The sequence below is a fragment of the Chelonia mydas genome, chromosome 1 (genome assembly GCF_015237465.2).
Source record: "Chelonia mydas isolate rCheMyd1 chromosome 1, rCheMyd1.pri.v2, whole genome shotgun sequence".
Classification (NCBI taxonomy): Eukaryota; Metazoa; Chordata; order Testudines; family Cheloniidae; genus Chelonia; species Chelonia mydas.
The window spans coordinates 245789602-245806387 of NC_057849.1; the positions used below are offsets into that span (position 1 = coordinate 245789602).

The 16786-nt window shown below is 46.0% G+C and overlaps 1 protein-coding gene across 4 annotated transcripts in view; it reads left to right on the forward strand.

Annotated features, from left to right (window-relative positions):
- The window catches only part of DENND2A (DENN domain containing 2A), a 79965-nt gene that overhangs the window by 29824 nt on the left and 33355 nt on the right, over positions 1-16786 (forward strand). For all 4 annotated transcript variants that reach the window (XM_037879134.2, XM_043541378.1, XM_037879145.2 and 1 more), the window contains 5 exons: positions 3211-3309; positions 5184-6404; positions 7883-8010; positions 11500-11621; positions 15997-16194. In XM_037879134.2, coding sequence (XP_037735062.1) covers positions 3224-3309; positions 5184-6404; positions 7883-8010; positions 11500-11621; positions 15997-16194 — 1755 coding nt within the window. In that variant the 5' untranslated portion in view covers positions 3211-3223. The remainder of the gene's footprint in view (positions 1-3210; positions 3310-5183; positions 6405-7882; positions 8011-11499; positions 11622-15996; positions 16195-16786) is intronic.

Genomic DNA, 16786 nt, shown 5'->3' on the forward strand with positions numbered 1-16786 from the left:
ACTGAATTATTTCTATTTCTCTCTCTCTCTTTCTCTTTAAAAGTATGTAGACCATGGAAATGAGAAATACTTTGTATATGTTCATTCTCTTGCAAAAGTCCTAGGAACTACTAACTTTACTGATGCGATTGGTCTTGCTGCCAAACTCCAGCCGTGGCAGGGGAGCATCTGATAGACCAGCCAAGTGGATAGACTCCAGAGGCTTTCAGGGTTTCAAAGTATTGTGTAAGAGACAATGAACTCCTTCCTGTCATTGAAATGCTTTTCAGTGGCTACAGATAATGCCCTCCTGAGAAGTCCTGACACTGCCTTGTGGGGTGGTTGGGCTCTTAAAGAGCCAGAGTTGGTTTTCAGGACAAGACAAAAAGGAGAACATCTGTTGCACTGACTGTGTTGCAAGGGTGCAACAAAAGGATAGATTGACACCCCTACCCCACAAAGAATAGAAATCACCATGCAAAGAATAGTGGGCAGTGACCAAAACAACTTCTGCCATTTAAAGACCTTAGGCCAGGGATGCATTTCACCCTAACACCCTTGATTTCAGTGCATATAGCTCAGGGATGAATTTTCCCCCTTAAATTCCCAAGGGAGATCAGTAACACTCTATAATGACCCACTAGAGTGAGAATACATCAGGTGAGCAGGAACCTGAGCACAAAGTGACCATGGAGCATACAGTAGTTTAATCAATAAACCCGGGTCTCAGTTGGGTACCAGTCCAAGAAAGCTGCTGATACAGTGGCTTCATAAACCATGGGGCTGTTAATTCTCTGGATCAGACATATTATTTTTAAAGCCATTTTTAACTGTCTCCTGAGAGAAGACAGATACCCAAGTGTTAGAACAATAATGTTTAGCTTTTATGTAGTGTCTTGCCTGTTCAAATCACTGTACAGCCATTGACTAGTTATTATAACTAATCATGTTTAGTATGGCAGTGCCTATGGGACCAGCTGAGATGGAAGTCCCACTGTGCTCAGCACTGTACAAACACAGAGTAATAGACAGCCCAGGCCCCAAAGACTACCTAATTCTCACAGCACTCTTGGGAGGTAGGTGGATTAAAATGATCATCACCATTTTACAGAAGGGGAAATGGAGGCAGAGAGATGAAGTGACTTGCTGCTATTATCCTACTGGATTTTCAGGGGCAGGTTTTGTGTGTGCGCTTGGAGAGAGGAGGGCCGGGGAAGTTTGTCATGTTGGAACAGACAGTGTTACCTGTCACAGTTCAGGGCAACGGCACCTGTGTTCCCCCTCAGGAGTCCAGCCAAGGCACCCACTCTCAGGCCTCCAGCTCCCCAACAGTTGCCTTTTTGGATGGAGACCTGTATCTCTGCCCTGTCTGACTGGGGTATTTGCAGGCTGAACAGTTCCCTGCCATCACTGTGGTATTCCCAGCTCAGACAAGCTGCCCTAGCATACCTGCTTGCTTTCTCTTTGGAGACAGTTAATAGCGTGACTGCCCATAGTTATAGATACCACACAGCTCTTCTTATGAGAGCCTATGTTATTATTATGGTAAAAGCACTGTCGAGAAAATGTGTTTAAAACAATAGACAAACCTACCCGCGTGTCAATAAACGTACCAGACATTATCCTAACAAGGGCTCTGACAGAAGCAGTCCTTCTATACGCCACCCGAGGAGTTTCCTTTGTAGTCACAAGTTCATCACAGCTTCAGCTCGGTACAGTAATTCCTCACTTAAAGACGTCCTGGTTAACGTTTCGTTGTTACCTGGCTGATCAATTAGAGAACATGCTCGTTTAAAGTGGCACAATGTTCCCTTATAATGTCGTTTGGCAGCTGCCTGCTTTGTCCACTGCTTGCAGGAAGAGCAGCCCGTTGCAGCTAGCTGGTGGGGGCTTGGAACCAGGGTGGACCAGCAGCCCCCCCATCAGCTCCCCGTTCCCTTAAGTTCCCTGTGCGGCAGCCATCCAGCAGGCTATCAGTTGCCGGCAGTTCAGCTGTCCCTCCCCCCACTGCCATGTGCTGCTCCTGCCCTCTGCCTTGGAGCTGCTCCTGGGAGCCTCCTGTGCGGGGGGAGGGAAGAAGGGAGCTAATGTCAGGGTGTCCCCCTCCCCGCTGGTCCTGCATCCCGCTTACCCCATTTCCGTAGAGCAGTTGCGGGGGGAGTGGGGGAGACACACGACAGGGCTCAGGACAGAGGGAGCTTCCTGGAAGCAGCTGCCATCTCAGCTTGCTGATCTACTTAAAAAGGCAATGTACTTAGAGTGGGGTCAGAGTACTTAAAGGAGCAGTGCACATCTCTGTCTCTCATACACACACGGTGTGTGTCTCTGTCTTTGTCTGCCGTGCTGTCTCCCCTCCCTCCATTCGTGCTGCCTTGTAGAGTGTGAGGCTACATTAACAATGAGTTAAACTTTGAGGGCTCAGCCAATTGCTAGTTCATCATCTAGCAGTAAGGCAGTCCCTGGGAAATATCCCACCCTCTGACTTGACCACCTCAACCAAGCTTCACAATCATCATCGCTGTGTACCAGTATTAAATTGTTTGTTTAAAACTTATACTCTGTGTGTGTATATATATATATATATAATATAGTCTTTTGTCTAGTGCAAAAGTTTCCCTGGAACCTAACCCCACCCATTTACATTAATTCTTATGGGGAAATTGGATTTGCTTAACATCATTTGGCTTAAAGTCGCATTTTTCAGGAACATAACTATAAAGTTAAGTGAGGAGTTACTGTACAAGTACCCAGTTTTATGGGGTCTCAGTAGGCCCCGTCCTTCCAACCCCACCATAAAGATTGGGGCCCTCCATGCACCAGAGTCCTGACTGTCTGCTGGACGAGGAAGAAGGCTCCGAGTCATTTTAAAACTAGACTATTTATCCAAAGCCCCTTGCTTTGACTGTTGGTCACTGGAGAATCCCATTTGAACTAGTATATGGACATCTCTGCGTGGGGGGGAAGGGCACTTCAAAGGGCTGATAACAGAGGCAGTACATTAGCATCCCCCTCTTCCTAGAGACGGTTCATACAGTGCCCCATAACACATACACAATTGCATTTTAATACAATGGAACCCCCAAAGTACTAACCCTGATTCAATCAGATTTAGCTTAATTCAGTAAAGTTTATCTTCATTCCATAAGCTTTGGTCAGGATACTACAGGCTATTGTCAGTCTGTCACAGTACAGTACCTCTGATCACTGAAGTGTTGCTTTGACTTCCCCCAGGTGACCTGTCGCCATGCCAGGTGCTGACACAATGACAGCTAGCGAGGCAGCCGACGTGAGCAGCAAGTCTGAAAACGGTGTCTGCAACTCCATTGGGAGGTGAAAAGTCCTAAATTCTTGTTTTTCTTTTTCCCAAGGGAGGGGAGTGGAGAGGGAGTCATTACTTTCCATTGGTGCTCTCTCTCATAGCCTAAAACGTGCCCCTAGCGTCAATATGCCTCAGCCGGTGTCTCTAGGCCATCAGATTGTACGTTTAAATCCCACATCCTGATGTAAGTCTAATAACATGTGATGATACCACAGTGCACTAGTAGACATGGGGTGGGGGTCCACCCCATTAGAGGCATCATCCTTTGTCCAAAAGGTTACACGAAAGTCTCTGCTCCCACTGAAATAGGCAGAAGTTACAGGAGCATGAGACTTGGGGACAATGATATTGTGGTTAGTATCTCCCTTCCCTTCGGTAACCACAGATGCCAATGTCCGAGTCTGGGTGTTAGCTCTGGCTGGGCGCATAGTGGCTGCCAGGTTTGCTTACATGCTCACTGCACTACCAGCACTTCACCCCATTTACGTGAATCCAGGAGTTTATAGAATTAAACTAAACTGGGGTAAGTGCATTTATGTTGGTTTAATATGAGGGGGTCGCACCTCTGTAGCTAAATAGTTTTAAAATTGATCTACTTACACTAGTGCCATCTTTCTAGCATAGACAAGCCCTTATTGTTTTGCAAAGAGCTTTGGGTTTGAAAAGATTATGTTATAAATGTAAGTGTCTTCCCAGCTGGGGCTTCATGGATGTTGATAAAAGCACTTTGAGATCCTTGGGTGACAGGTGCTCGGTGAAGTACATGTTTGTTTGATGCAGCCAGGTGTCATGTAATTAATTGGTTTTTGTCCCTTGCCATGACAAGTTTCATTTAGGTGGTGTGCTCTGTGGGGCAGGAACTCTCCGTGTGTTGTGTGTCTGTACAATGGGAACCTAATCCCTTTGTCAGTCCCCTGGATGTTACAGCTGTGCAACTGATGAATAATAATAATAAACATGAAAGCGCAATGTTATTTTGTTAATGGACGCTCTGGAAAAACTTGGAAGGTGAAATTATTGGAGGAGAGGATCACTATGGGTGAGGTTCTTTCTTCTGTTTCATAGATCTCCAGGCAAGAAGGGGCTGCTGTGATCATCTAGCCTGACTGCCTGTGTAGCACAAGCCATAGAATTTCATCCAGTGGCTCCTTCCTCTAGCTCAATACCTTCTGGTTGAACTAGCTCTTATATTTTAGCACAACATCCAGCCTTGATTTAAAGACTCCAAATGACGTATTTACCACGTCCCTTGAAAATCATTTGCATTGGTTAATTTCCCTCCTTTTATTTCTAGTTTGAATTTTGGTAACTTCAGCTGCCAGCAACTGGAACTTGTTATGCCTTGTCTTGATGATTAAGCCAAATAATCTATTTAGAAAGGAGTTACTGGGTAGACTTTAGAGGAATACCTACTGTGTCCCAAGTCTACACGTCTGTTTGATAATCATGTGCTACCTACTAAATCTTAAGTAAACCAGAGTCCATTTTGACTTTTATTTTGATGCACCTGTCTTATGCACTAAGTAAAAAACCCTACTGTTCTATTTTAAATGCATACAAAAATACAAATTGACCTGTTCTCAGTATGAACACTCCTAATTTTCAAAAACTATAATCCCACCCACTCTCACTCCATTCCACTCCCTCAGAGAAAGCCTGGAATAATAGACAGGTTTTGCATCAAATTGGACTCTGTCATAGCAAGAGAGAGACGGAGTGCATTCCAGAATCCAGGATCCTCTCCTGAGAATGCTCTTCAGCAGCCCCCATCTTTGAGCATCCCTGCTGACCTCACCTGCTTCAATAGAGCGTATGGAGCTGGTGTACTGATGACCAAATGATCAGGAAAAGTGATTTTTTCTTCTCTTTTGTCTTTGCTGTATAGGGTCAAGCTTGCAAGTAAAAATAATACAAACACTGTGAAGGAATTAGAAAGACTTTGGTTTGGGTCTTCAAGTGAAAATTATTCTGAAGGTGCCAGTTTCACTCTGAGTCTAGGACCTAAAGCTGAACACGTTTCTTCTGTGGTGAAAAGCCCATTGAAATCACTGGAGAACTTGATGCTGGATCCAAGGCTAGACTGCTTTCAGCAGAACATGCTGAGTCCCAAAATGATTATCAGTGACCCGTCTGTGGATCTTAATGTCAAGGAGAGCAGCAAAATCATAAGGAGGCAGATAGGGGGCACTCAGAATTTACATTCAGCTGGGAAAGTCAGTTTGAGGAATAAGCCCTTCAGTATCAAGGACAAGATTTCTGAATGGGAAGGGAAAAAGGAAACGCCTTCTCCTCTGGTCAGTCAGAAGGAGGAAGAGCAAGGAGTTAAAGAGGAGCACAAGATGCCATGTGTGGTGGAGAAGATGAGTGGGGAAGTTTTGGGGCCTAGGAAAGTGGACACCAAGAGGCTTATAACCTGGGAGTTGGAATGCAAAGGGACAGGCAAAGAGAATGAAAGGAGGGTGGGCACTTCAAAGGGCATGGGGCAGGGAACAGAGAGGAAAGTGGAAATGCAGGAGAAGGAAAAGGAGGTTGATTCCAGTGTTGGAAAATGCAAGGAGGTGAAAGGTGGTAAGTGGGAGGTCCAGAAAGAGAACCTTTCAGTACTGACTCAGGTCAAGAAACTGGAGCAGGCCTTGAAGGAAGGATCAGCAGAATTGCAGCCACAGATGCCAGGTACTTATTATTCCCCACACTGTCTGCAGGAGAAGGCAGATGAGGGACAAACCTTCCCAGAGGACCAGGAAGGTGTATGTGGCTCTGAACTCAATAAGAGGCTCCTCAGCTTAGACTCAGAAATCTGTGAGCCCATTTTTGGGACTCTGGAAGAGGTAAAAGCATCTCAAGTGAAATGCAAGGATCACAGCATAGAGAATGTGTACACAGAACCAGGGATACCGGAGAAGAAACCCTTCATCAACCCACTTCCAAAGCCCAGGCGGACTTTCAAACATGAGGGAGAAGAGGGATGGATTCCGGCAGCTAGAAATAAGAGAAACTTGCCCCCTCTGCCATCTATACCTCCTCCTCCTCTCCCTTCTTCTCCTCCCCCATCAGCTGTTAGCAGAAGACTATGGAATGGGAAACATAAGAATAATTCTGACCACAGGTATTCTCGCTTTACTATTCTAATGCTGGTACAGGAGTTATTGATTAATTTGCTGGTGGTGTACAGTTCTGCTTCTAAAAAGGGCCTCCACAAAAGTGGCATCATCGGGGTCTATGTTTATTGGGTCTCAACCTTGTAAGTAAAAGGATGTCTTTCTGACTGTCTGCTCCCTAAATTCACGCTGGGCTCTGAAAGTGCAGCAGTGTTCTTTCCGTCTCAGCAATGTCAGTGATCACGAGCCTGCAGGATATATTCTGCTCTGTTACACCTGTGCAAACACTGAAGGCCAATAGGTGTCCACAGGTGTAATGACTTTGACATGGAGATCCTATGACTAGTAACAGTGAATGAGAATGAATGATTCCAGCTTGACTCTCCAATCCCAGGACGAGTTCATGATGTTGCCAGTTTAAAGACAAAACAAAACAACCTTTTTTGCTTGCAGAATGAGCACAGCTGATCAGAAACCACTGAGAGATGGTAAGGGAGGGAACCTTGCAATGCCATTTTTACCCTGTCACTTTTCAGAGTAGAGCTGCCCTTTCTGCTCAAGTCTGTTCCTTGTTTACTCAGGTTTTGCTGGAGGTTGCTCCTCACCCCATCCCCTTTTGTAAATCCAAATATTTGAGTGGGGGTGGGAGGGGGAACCTGACTTATAAATGTACTGTCCTTTTTGAGCCTATCCTCTGCAGTGGAGCTACCCTAAAAATAAAAATTCCTGACTTCATTTGGACTGGGAGAGACTTTACACCTCTCTGTGCTCGACTGACTAGGATGCTCCACTGCTTTCCCTTCTCCTGCACCACTCATAGGAGGCCTGATTTCTGACAACTCTTACTCATGTTGAGTAGTGATCAGTGGGACAGCTTGTGGAGGAAGACACGACTTAGGGTATATCTAGACTGCAGTCGGAGGCATGACTGCAGCACAGGTACCCATGTCCACACTAACTTACCTGTGCTAGTGTGGCTGGGGCGACACGGGCTTAGGGCGAGCTAGCAGCGCGAGTCAGTACCCGGGGTCCGCGGCGTGCTTGGACAGTCCACCCTGAAGACTGTGCTGCTCCATCTACACTGCTATTTTTAGCTGTGCTAGCGCAGGTATGTCTACCTGTGATGCAGGCAGGCCTCAGATTGCCGTGTAAACATGCCCTCGGCGTTGCAGACTGTGGCCCACAGTCTTTTACATCTTTAGCGTGTGTTAGAATCATTATACAGTAAATGAACCATTGCAACCCTGACATTTGCTGACTAGCCCCAGTCTGGTAAAAACTGATTGTCGTGTCGACATTGCTTTATACGTTGTACGGGATGGATCTGTGAAGCACTGGCTCCTCTGTAGCTCATGTTGCTGACTGAGTGACTTGCTGGAGGCTAGTGAATGATATTGAATTATTGGACTTGTAAAGTCTGTTTATCTCTATCACTCTCCATCCTATTTCTCCCCCTCCTCTTCCTCCCCCGCCCCGAATGGCACAGGAAGTCCTATGAGTTTGAAGACTTGCTGCAGTCGTCATCCGAGAATGGCCGGGTGGATTGGTACGCTCAGACCAAGCTGGCCCTCACACGCACTTTATCTGAGGAAAACGTCTATGAAGATATTCTGGGTAGGCGCTTCAAGAGGGGGATGGGGAGGGGTTGGACAACTAAAAAGACTTGGGGACCATCGATGAAAACGTGTCACAGTCCAAGGGCTCACCTAGAAGAGTGTATTTATTAGGCAAGAGCATACTGAGGTGCATCACACACAAAATATCAGCCAGCAGGAAGAAAAATATTGTGTGAATGGGTGGCCATGAAATTAAAAAATTGGGTCCCACAATCCCTGGGTTCGTGTTTGTGGCACCGTGATTTATTCCACCCTTCAGCGTTAGTGCAGGTGCCTGGGGATGGCTGAGATTCCATCAGCTCCATTCCCAGGAATCAGAGTAGCGGCCGTGTTAGCCTGTATTCGCAAAAAGAACAGGAGTACTTGTGGCACCTTAGAGACTAACAAATTTATTTGAGCATAAGCTTTCGTGAGCTACAGCTCACTTCATCGGATGCATTCTACTGAATGCATCCGATGAAGTGAGCTGTAGCTCACGAAAGTTTAGGCTCAGATAAATTTGTTAGTCTCTAAAGTGCCACGAGTACTCCTGTTCTTTATTCCCAGGAATGTTAACTTATTATCCTACACTTACATACACAGTGTTTTCCAGAACATAGAGCAGAACACATCCCGTGTCCTGAAGAGCTTTGAGTCTAGCTGTCGCAGAGCTAGAGTTAAGTGAACCTCTTGGCAGAGTTTAGCTGGAGAGGAAGGAAATCAGTGCTGTTGTATCCTACAGAGGGGGTCATGTTGTTTGGGGTGGGAGAGAGCCACAGGAACCAGCAGGGCATTGCCATTTTGATCCTAGCAAACTCTCATCGTGTTTGGTTAGAGAGGTCTCACAAAGGTTACACATCCCCTGGGGGTATGCTACAGATGTCCTGATTTTATAGGGACAGTGCCAATTTTGGGGTCTTTTTCTCATATAGGCTCCTATTACCCCCCACCCCCTGTCCCGATTGATTTTTCACCTTTGCTGTCTGGTCACCCTAGTTACAGACAAGGTGGAGATGCCCTGTCCTTCCCCCGATCAGAAGAGATTGGCATTAGTTGTAAATTTTAAAGCTGCCTGCCTCTTTTGCAAGAGTTAGGGGGCCCTTATGTGCCCTCTTTCCCCTTTGGGGCCAAAGGACAGGGGATGCCCTAACAGCTGCTGGTCAAAGCCACTATGTAAGTGTCACCCTTCCAGCTGGAATAACAGGGATCACATTCCAGGGTTAAAGCACTGGCAAATCCCTCCATTCCTAAACAGCCACCCTCTCTCCCCAAGGTGGCAAAGAACTCCGATGCCATGCTGAAATTCCTATTCTCCCTACCTGTTGATTGAAAAGGATAGCGGGAAGGATAATAGTTGGCAAGTGGGACACACTTGGGTTTTTGTTTCCTTTCTGTGTGCTTAGGCTCTGTGGGGCTTTGTCTGGAGTTAATGATCTTTAATTGGCCCCTGCAGTCCTGGTGTGGTTGCCATGGAATCTGGAGGAGGAGAGGGCTGACAGGGATGGCTCCAGGGAAGCTACAATTTTATATTTCATAAAAGCACAGACTGGGAGATGTTATAAAGGATACACAGCTCTAGCTAGAAAACCCCACCCGTGCATGGTGAGTGGGGTGTGTGGAATGATTCAGTCTGTCATTCTGCCACAGGGTGCTAGTGATGACCCACGGATGATAATATGTACGAAACGGAGCACACACATACACACAGACACACAGACACACACACATTGGAGCTGTCAGGATTAGAACTTCCCCTTTTCTATATGTCTCCCAGCGTGGATAAACAGACCCATGCTAGTGCACTAATAATAGCAACGTGAGTGGTGGCATGGGCTAGCTGCATGAGCACAAGCCCTCTGGACCTTCTAGGTCTGAGCTCAGGTGACTAGCTCTTGCCACAATGTCCACACTGCTATTTTTAGCATGCTAGCTCGAGCAGAGCTAATGCGTGTCTGTCTAGCCAGGCTGGGAGGCATGCTTAGATTGTCTCCCACCATGGCTCTCCTGTCTTGCTCAGCATTGTTTATGCAAAGCACTGGAATTCAGTGTAGGACGGACAAGAGGCAGGGTTTGCAGGTAGTACTGCGGGAAACCTGGCTGCCTCCCAGACCAATTCAGATCAGACACAGTGCCAAAGTTTCTGCAAACAGCACTGGCAGCAGGAGGAGAGCTGCAGTGTCCCCTTGTCCTGAGTGCTAATTCTCACTGCTCCTGTCTCTCCAGTGTGTTAAATACTGATCCGATAATTACAATTGGAATAATTCACATCCTTGAAAAACCTACACCTAAAATAAGTTCTCTAGTTCCGGGGCAGTGTGTGGTTCCAGAACATTTGCATGCAGCTTTCTTTGACAGACAAGAGTACTTTTACCTCCCTCACCTTGGCGAGTCCAGACAGTGGATCACTCATAGACTCATGGAATATCATAGGAGAAGAGGTTGAAAAGGTCTTGTGGTGTTGTGTCCTTGTCTGATGACTTCAGCTGCGTCCCCCCTCTCCACTGACCTCTGGCAGGGCAGGCTGTTGCACAGCCAAACAGGAAATACAAACCATATACAAAAAAAGAAAAGGAGGACTTGTGGCACCTTAGAGACTAACAAATTTATTTGAGCATAAGCTTTTGTGAGCTACAGCTCACTTCATCGGATGCATGAACCATATACAGGATCCAAAGCTAAGCTGCAGTGCCTGCCCCAGCATTACTGACCTCCTATTTTCATTCTCAGCTAGGTGTGTACAAGAATGCTAGAAAGAAGGTTGCTTTGAACTAATGGCTCTCCGTTGTGGTGCCATGACGGGATGCATAAGGAAAGGGAAGGCTCATAATAAATTGCCTGCCCATTCAGATACTTGGGCCTACATTTTCCATCACTGATTTTAAGTACCCAGATTGAGACACCGAAGGCCTGATCTCTCAGAGGCGCTGAGTATCTTCAGCTCGCTTTCAAGTTACCTGGAGTTGTGGGTGCTCGGCATTTCTGAAAAATCAGGCACTAGCTGTCTCAAGGTGGGCACCTACAAATCAAGGCACCCCAAATTAGCAGCATGAGGCTTATGCACCACTTAAACCCACTTAAACGATATTTGGAAGGCTTAAGTGGGACTTAGATGGAGCACAGACCTTTAATTCAAAGAGAACCGGGAATCAGAAGAATGAAGAAAAAGGATATTAAGGGCCATGGTGTATGAAAACCTTATGACTTCTCCATTGACAGGGAAATGGACTGGAGGACTTAATGGGTCTTTTCCATCTCTAACTTCTGTGACATAATTCTGTGGCTGGACACATCCTCGTCAGGATTTGGATGCAATCCAGTAAGCAGCTGGACTCCCAGAGCTGGAGAGAGGGAAAGGATGGCAAGAACTTTTGAGAACAGTTTGTTTTTTTTTAACCACCAGATGTGGGGGGTGGGAGAAAGAAAGCCACAGGATCCCAGCAGAGATTTTGTGGGACTCCTCCAGGATTTTCTGCATTTCTTACCTATAACGTGTGGCTCTTTGCTGCAGATCCGCCATCGAAGGAAAACCCCTATGAAGACATTGAGTTGAACAGCCGCTGCCTGGGGAAGAAATGTGTCCTGACTTTCCCAGTATCCCCCACCTCCTCTGTACCTGGCACACCCACGAAGGTATCCTAGTTCAACCAGCATGACTTCTGTCCAGTTCCCAAAAGCTTTGGGTGGAATCCTCCTCTCATTGAGGCCAGTGAAGTTTTACTATTGATTTTAATGGGGCCAGGATTTCACCTTTTAGGTTTTAGCTACTGTTGAGAGGAGGTGCAATAGTGGGAATAGAGAGCCACGGGCACAAGAATTCCCATGTTCACCCTTTGGTACAGTTTCTTGTTTTCATTTTTCTCACATTGGGGTTAACTCCTAAACAGTATACCAGGAGCATGCATCTGGAACTTGCTCAATAATCCATCATAAGATGTAAGGATTTGTAATTGTCAGGGCTACATTAAGATTTTATGCGAGAAGGGTGTGATACCAGACATCATATTTTGTTTTGGACAAAATCCTGTTTTGATCCATTTTCTCTATAAATATGTGTTCCTAGTGAAGCCTCACCATCATGCAAGCAATTTTGGGGAGAGCAAACAGATCACAAAAGGAAGAGCAGCTGTTTGATCTTAACCAAGATGGTAACTCATATATGAACAGACATGCTAAGGGCTGTGGTAGTGCAGTGGGCTCATGTTGGCCTTTCACCTCTGGAAACCTGGAGTCAGATTTTTACTAGATTCCAAGGGAAAAAGAGTTGTGCTCTGATCTAGTCTCTACACATGTCCAGCACAGAACTGATTATAGACCTCCGTTGCAAAATTTGGATCCAGGGCTGAATTCTCCTGAGGTTCAGGGGTGTTTGCATTTGGGGTGTTGGTTTGGGCCCATGGCTACAGAGGATCCACACCAGATGGCAGTCTCCGTTTCAGTCTAGTGGAACCCCAGAACTGGAGAGCAGGGTGGGGTTCCGGTTTAGAGTTGAGGACCATTGGCAGAGCTACGAGGAGGAAGTTTTACCCATACTGGGCTGCTTTGTATTTTGCTCAGCCCTGCGCTTTTAGCCCCACAATTTTGTAAGTGCTACATTCACTCACAATATTTAAATACAGGGAAAGGCCATTTACTGCTGCAGTGTAAGGTAGCCTCCTCCTCTTTAAAGTGGCACTGGAATGCTCCGCCAGTCAAGGCCCAGCAATCTGATCAGTATCCATGGGCAATATGTAATCCATTTTTGCAGCTGTTAAGAATTGTGAAGTGAAGCATCTATTGCCCCCTCCATTAGGAAGGTCCTGTTGGATTTCTGTTGATAAGTTTGGTTAAAGGTAGCAACCAACTCCCTGTGGTTTCACTGGGAGGCGCTTACTAAAATTCCTTGCTAGCTAAGACAGCCTTAACAAGTGCACCCTTGAGGTTCTACTTTCTTGGGGACTCCCCCCATCTCATACAAGCGCTGCAACTCTCAGTCTGACACTGTCTTTCTCTTTAGCAATGAGACCAGAGGAGGAGGTAAATATATTGTCTGAGCCCCTTTCTTTAAGCTTGTGATCCAGCGAAGGGCATCCGGGCTGTCTGCCTCCTGTGTCTTTCCAGTTGCTACTTGTTCTACCCTTAGACCAGGCGTTCTCACAACACATTTTTTACTCTTGCGGGTGGCTGCTCTGACAATTTTTCCTAAAATACTTAATTAACTTTAGGAAAAACAAATAAACATATATACATCCAAATCATTGTAATTTATTTATGTAGGGTGGTGGGTTTTTTTGCAGACTCAATCATAAAAATAATGTACAGTTGTCTCTTTTTTATTGGATCTAAACAGAAAAGAAACACAAATAAGGTGCTTTGCACATTCTTGTTTTGTTTTTGTTGTTTGGCTTTTTGGTTGCTTTCTTAAAAAGACTTGATAGCTAGTAAGTCTGCTGCTGCGAAAAGTAATATTTGTATGTTTGTTAATATCATTTTTCACAGCATCCCAGCTAGCTAGTCAGTCTGTTGTGAAAAGTGATATTAACAAACATCCAAATATCAATTTTCACAGCAGACTTACTCAGCCCTGGCAAGCCAGAAGCCCTGGATGGGGAGGGAGGCAGCAGGGTCCAGGAACGATGTGGGGAAGGATGGGTGACCGGTGAGGCAGCAGGGGCCAGGGGTGATGCAGGGTGTGTGTGTGTGAGCCGAGGGCCGGCACCTCCGCCGCATGGATGGAGTCCAGACCCAGAACCCAAAGACCCATGACCGGATCCTGCCGCCCTCCACCCCAGGGCTGAAGCCAAAACTCATTGCCCCAGCAAGGTGGGGAACTCACTGGTTGCCTGCTCCTCTGGCATTTGTGGCTCCAGCTGGTGGCCCTGGGGGAGGCTCCACTGCCTTGCCGCCCCATCCCCACTGTCCAAGAGGATGTCGTGGCTGCAAGAAAAAGCCCCTGGTGGCTGCGGTGGCCGCATTTGAGAAACGCTGCCTTACACTGTCCAGGCTGCCTCAGGCTCAGACCATGTGACAGTAGAGGATCACACTAGTAACAAGTAATGTCGACAGCGGGGGGTATAAACTCAATTTTCCTTACCAATGGGCCTCGCCATGCTATCCAAGCTGCAGAAATTGTTATTAGGGCTGATTTAAATTTTTTCAAAATGTTGACACCTTTCCCCCCCTCCCCCCAAATATTTCTGTTTTTCAACCAGCTTCTAGAGTGATTGAGATTTTTAGAAAATGTGAAATTGCAATGAAATGTTCTTATGAAAATGTGTCTGCATTTTTTGATCAGCTCCCTAACCCCCAGAGATAAACTGCAGCGTGGATGTATAGCTAATCTCTTCATCACAGGTATTTGGGATGGAATTCACGCTTGTGCAGAGGGCACATACAAGGACCCACCCACCTCTTAAGTCGCACTCAAGCTCTCAAAATGGGACTGAACTATTTGCATAGGCCTTGTGCTGGCCCTCTGCATGGGGATGAATTTCATCCTTATGGAGACCCTGTCAAGGTAGTATCTAGGAGCTGAAATAACACAGTTATACTGCTACATGGTTCTTAACACAAAACATTGCTGTCAGTGTTGGTCAGGAGAAATGTGCTCTTAACATGCTGTGTGGTAGCCAGCATAGTTTCAACTATAGCATGAACCTTACTGGACCCAAATCGTGGTAGAGCCCTGCCCCTTCCCATTCCCCCAACCCAGAACTGACTAGGAGTGTCTGAGAGGCTCCCCACCCTGAAGACCCATCATAAATAAATTGAATCATTGGGTTGATGGAAGAAGCAGTGGAGACCAGTCTCCAAAGGAGAAGCTTCTTCACCCTCTTGGAAGCCGTGAAAAGGGAGACGGCTCATTCTTGCCCCCAATTCCTCCCTCCCTGGAAGGTGTTCCATTCCTGGGAGAGGAGGGCAGAGTAAGCTCTTCAGGACAGAGATTGTCTCTGTGGGTGTACAGCACCCAACACAATGAAGGACTGATCGTGCTCTGGTCCTCTGGGTGCTGCTGTACTATAAAGAAGGAGAATGCAATAGAAGTTGTAACCGAGCGTCATTGCACTGAAAAGCAGCTTGCTCGGATTTAACTAGAGAGCTGAATTTGAAATCCATTTGAATTGACTGACCATTAGCTTGTTATCTAAACAGCACTGGCCTAACTCTGTGCCTGTTGAATCAATGGCAGAACTCCCATTGACTTCAAATGGGAACAGAATTAGGCCAACGCTGAGTGCGTTTGAAAATCCCGCTATCACAGGAGTGAGTTGAACTTTGACCCCCTTAAAGGTCCAAGCTCACCCTGTGACATACCAACAGGAGAAATTGTAGGCACTGGCCAACTCTGACAATGTAAAAGTAAGCTGCACCTTCATACCCACACATAGGTTCCTCTAGTTTTGCTAAATAGAAAAGTTACAAATAGTGGAGGGATCATAACTGATGAGGAGAGAATCCTCCATGACTTCCCTCTGTATTCTCTCCTCTACCTCCTCTTCATGCTTCCCCCAAAGTGTCATTTCACAATGGCCCTATCTCTCTGGATCTTCTCCCAGCATAGTCCAGGAGTTGATCCGTAGGATATATGAGGCACTCCCTCCCCCTGAGTATGCTGCTTTGGCACTACTCCCAGCTCCTTTGGTCTGGGGAATTTAGAATCTGAACATTGATACTGTAATATACCAGCCTTCTGGGCTGCCACTGGACTTAACCAACCACTTACTGATGGGGTTAGGAAGAAACTAACTTCCACTGCTGGCCATGATGGGGTTTCTTGCACCTTCCTCTGAAATATTGTCTTTAATTGTCTTGCATGGTAGTCCTGTGGAAACTGTGACAGCCATGCAAATTTCTTGGGCCTGTGAGAATCTGCTAAGCATACTGGTAAGCCGCATCTGCCTGTGTGCTAGCCATGTGCTCCAGCTCACCTAATTGAAATGAGTGCTGTCACAGAGTTTCCTTGAGAAGTATATGAGATGGAGTGCTGTGTTAATTTATTTCCTCTCCTTCATTCTGTCTCCCTCCCCAGTTGCTTTCCAAACCCATTTTCTTTCGACAAAACTCAGAGCGGCGGAGTTTCAAACTGCTGGACATACGGAAACTGAGCCGTGACGGTACTGGGTCCCCTTCCAAAATCAGCCCTCCCTCTACCCCCAGCAGCCCAGATGATACATTCTTCTCCCTGGGAGATGCTCAGAATGGCAAGAGGAGAAGGAAGATTCCCAAGGTAACTTCAGGGATTTTTCCCCACTTATCCTGGCTTCTCATGTGTTGTTACATTGATAAGGACGATTTTTTTGTGCAATTTCCAATGTCATGCCCATAACATTTAGGAAGAGTTCTAGGCTATGACTTGATTTCCATTAACCTTTCACAGTTAGTACTAAACAGTTTTTACATCCCACCCACCCTTTTTCTCATGGGAAAAGGGGTCCAAAGATCTCTGCAAGGTCTAAAGCAGTGGTTCTCAACCAGGTTCTCAACCAGAAGTACATGTATCCCTGGGGGTACACAGAGGTCTTCCAGGGGGTACATCAATTCCTGTAGATATTGGTCTAGTTTTACAACGGGTACATAAAAAGCACGAGTGAAGTCAGTACAAACTAAAATTTCATACAGACAATGACTTTATACTGCTTTATATACTATGGAAGTACAATATTTATATTCCAATTGATTTATTTTATAATTATGTGGTAAAAATTAGAAAGAAAGCAATTTTTCCATAATAGTGTGGTGTGACACTTTTGTGTTTTTATGTCTGATTTTGTAAACAAGTAGTTAAGTGTCATGAAACTTGAGGTACACAAGACAAATCA